At 45.1% G+C, this 3,123-nt stretch overlaps 1 protein-coding gene across 1 annotated transcript in view; it reads right to left on the reverse strand.

Moving 5' to 3' along the window:
* Positions 1-1,989, reverse strand: part of LOC119674893 — a 10,356-nt gene extending 8,367 nt beyond the window's left edge. The window contains exon 1 of the mRNA XM_038086048.1: positions 560-1,989. Within this exon, the coding sequence (XP_037941976.1) occupies positions 560-1,989 (1,430 nt within the window). The remainder of the gene's footprint in view (positions 1-559) is intronic.
* Between the last annotated feature and the right edge of the window lie 1,134 nt (positions 1,990-3,123).

The raw sequence follows: 3,123 nt of genomic DNA on the forward strand, positions 1-3,123 counted from the left end.
CCCTAACTTTAAGGTCCCTAGACTCATCTTCCTTCTTCTGGTGAAGGGTACTACATTTGTTTTATTCGGATTAATCGAGAGTCCTTTCTCTTGACACCAATTTTGAGTGATATCAAGAGCTAGTTGCATACGATCGGATATGGTGGAGTCAAATTTGCCTCTAACCATGATGACTAGATCATCTGCAAAGCCCTGAACTTCATATCCGAGGTCACCAAGAGACTGTAGGAGTTCGTCAATGACCAATAGCCATAAGAGTGGCGAAAGAACGCCTCCTTGAGGACATCCTTTGGTTGACTTGACAGTTAATCTCTTCGTCCCCATTTCAAAGATTATCGTCCTATTTTTCAGCATATTGAGAATCCATGTTATGATCAGTCTATGTATTCCTTTCCTGACCATTCCTGCCTCAATTGATCTGAATGTTGCATTATCAAAAGCTCCTGTAATGTCAACCGATGTGCAGAGAGCTATTTCCTTACCGTCTAAAGCCTTCTCGATTTTACTCGTCAGACTATGTATAGCGGTGTCGGTCGATTTGCCCGACTAATAAGCATACTGTTCAATATGTAGAGGTGAAGTTTTAATATAGACTTCCCTGATGTATTGATCTAGAATCTTCTCCATTGCTTTAAGCAGGAAAGAAGTAAGGCTAATGGGCCGAAAAGCTTTTGGCGTGTGGTCCGCCTTTTTGCCTGCTTTCGGTATGAAAGCTACCCTAGCCTTCGTCCAATGTTTAGGTATTACGCCTAATTCTAGACTTATCCTAAATAAGTTTGTTAATATCGGTGCTAATATATCAACGCGTTTCTGAAGAAGGCACGGTTGTATATTATCGATACCAGGTGATTTAAACGGGCTGAAAGTGGAAATGGCCCATTTAGTTTTATTGACTGTAAAGATTTTACGGGCCAGTGAAAGATCTCTTCGTGTAACCAATAAGAAACGAGTATCCTCGATGGTTTCCGTAGTCTCAGTATACATGGCGCAGCCTGGAAAATGAGTGTCCAGCAAAAGCTGTCCCGTTTCTTCCAGACTTACCGTAATGCTTCCGTCAGCCTTCTTTAATGTAGAGAGGCTATTTGAGTGGTCTTTATTTAGAGATTTCTGGAGTCTCGCAGCCGCAGGAAGTGTTTCAATCTCCTCGCAGTGCCTCCTCCATGATTCCCTCTTTGATTTCCTCAATTCCCTATTGTAAGCCGTTAAGGCACACTTGTAAGATGCCCAGTCCCCATTGGACTTGGCTCTATTAAGGAGCTGGCGGGCTTTTTTGCGTAAAATATCTAGTTCCCTATTCCACCATGGGACGTTCCTAGAACGTTTCTTTTTGATAAGTTCGCAGCTATTTTCAAAAGCCCCTGTAATAATATTTTCTAGTTTGTTAACCTCAAGATTTAGTTCCTGACAATTAGTAATCCTATTCCCAAGACAACTAATGTTTTGTTCTAAATAGAAGTTATATAGAGACCAGTTGGTCTTCCTAACATTTCTTATTTCGAAAGTGTCTTCAACTTCCCCTTCCAAATCAAAGCGTATATATTTGTGATCTGATAAGGAGTTCTCCTCTAACACCCTCCAATTTGAAATGTTATTTGATATAAATGTACTTGCTAAAGTGAGATCTAATACCTCTTCCCTTATCGCATTTACAAAAGTAGGTTCGTTACCTTTATTAACTACCATTAAATTGTTAGTTGTGATATAATCAAAAAGTGACTCACCTCGTGTATTGATGTCTGTGCTTCCCCATACTGTATGGTGTGCGTTGGCGTCGCAGCACATTACCCACTGTAGGTTTCGGATACGGCAGTATTCTGTAAGCTGCTGGAGCTCGAGAGACACCGCTTCCTCTGCGTCGCCAGGGAGGTACAGAGATGCAAAAACTATTATTCTCGTCCCCCTAGTACTAGGCACTTCTGCCTGTACCGCCACCAGATCACGCTGTATAAGCTCTGTAATTGGAAGAGATTTAATGGTTTTGTTAATCATTATCGCCGTTCTAGGACGATCAACATTATTATCATAGATTAACTTACACGTTTTTGTCTGTAGACCGTTTATGCGCCCCTTTGTGGCCCATGGTTCTTGGATGGCCACAAAATCCAGACAGTGTTGTTCCACCAGGGCACTGAGCCTGTATGAAGCTGCTATAGCCCGGTGGAGGTTGATTTGGAGGCAATGAAGTTGCCTCCAAGAGTTTTGCGGATGTGGCGGAGTCCGGGACATTATATCCCAGACTGGCCCTTGCGGACCTTGCCGCCCTTTGTACCGCGCAGCAATTCCGCGGCCTCCGGGTCTTTTCTTTCCCATTTCCTCAGACGACCAGAGAGAGCGGAAGGTTTTCGGCCCTGGGCACGGATTCTGCCCCCTCTCAAGGGTGGTCCCCCGGAATTGAGACCCGTTTTCGGCTTCTGGTTGCTTGACTGAGCACAAGCCGCAGATGTTGTTGGTCGCTCATCTTCAACCACTTCCTTTGCTCTGTTTCCTTTATGTCTTGGTCTCAGCACGGCACTGCTAAGTCCATAGAAGACTTTATTGCCCAGCTTTCCGACCATTTCGGACGACATAGGATCCAGAGCAATCGCCATCTCGACGATATCGCCCTTATTGAGCCTGTGGAGTACCCGCCAGTCCCTGACACGCATGCCCGAATTTTGGCACTCAATTTGTCCCAGAATACGGTCGCTTTGCCAGGAAGCTGAGCCTGGGAAGTAGCCAACATAGATTTCAGACTTTGGCACTTCTGCCTCGTCCACTACCTTCAGCTGGGCTCCTTCCCACGGCTTCAAGGCTGGGATTGTCTCTTTAGACCAAGTTACAGTCTCGTCGTCCAGACAATTAATGGTAAACCATCCGGGCTTTAGACTGTAACCGGCGAAATGAGGCTTCACCCCAGGAGCTCGACAAGTTTCGTACATCTTGTCGAGGATGCATTTCTGCACCTTGCCAATTTCCTCATTGGACCAAATGCCCTCTGGGAAATTATGCGGTAGTATACCGATCTTCTTAGAGCGAACAGTCTCTGCTAGGGTAGGCTTTGAACAATGGTCTTCGGAAGAAGTACTGTATTTAGCCTGCCCCACAGATACCGTCGCCACCTCTTTACTGGGACCAGGTTTGCCC

This window comes from Teleopsis dalmanni, chromosome 2 (genome assembly GCF_002237135.1).
Source record: "Teleopsis dalmanni isolate 2A chromosome 2, ASM223713v2, whole genome shotgun sequence".
Taxonomy (NCBI): Eukaryota; Metazoa; Arthropoda; class Insecta; order Diptera; family Diopsidae; genus Teleopsis; species Teleopsis dalmanni.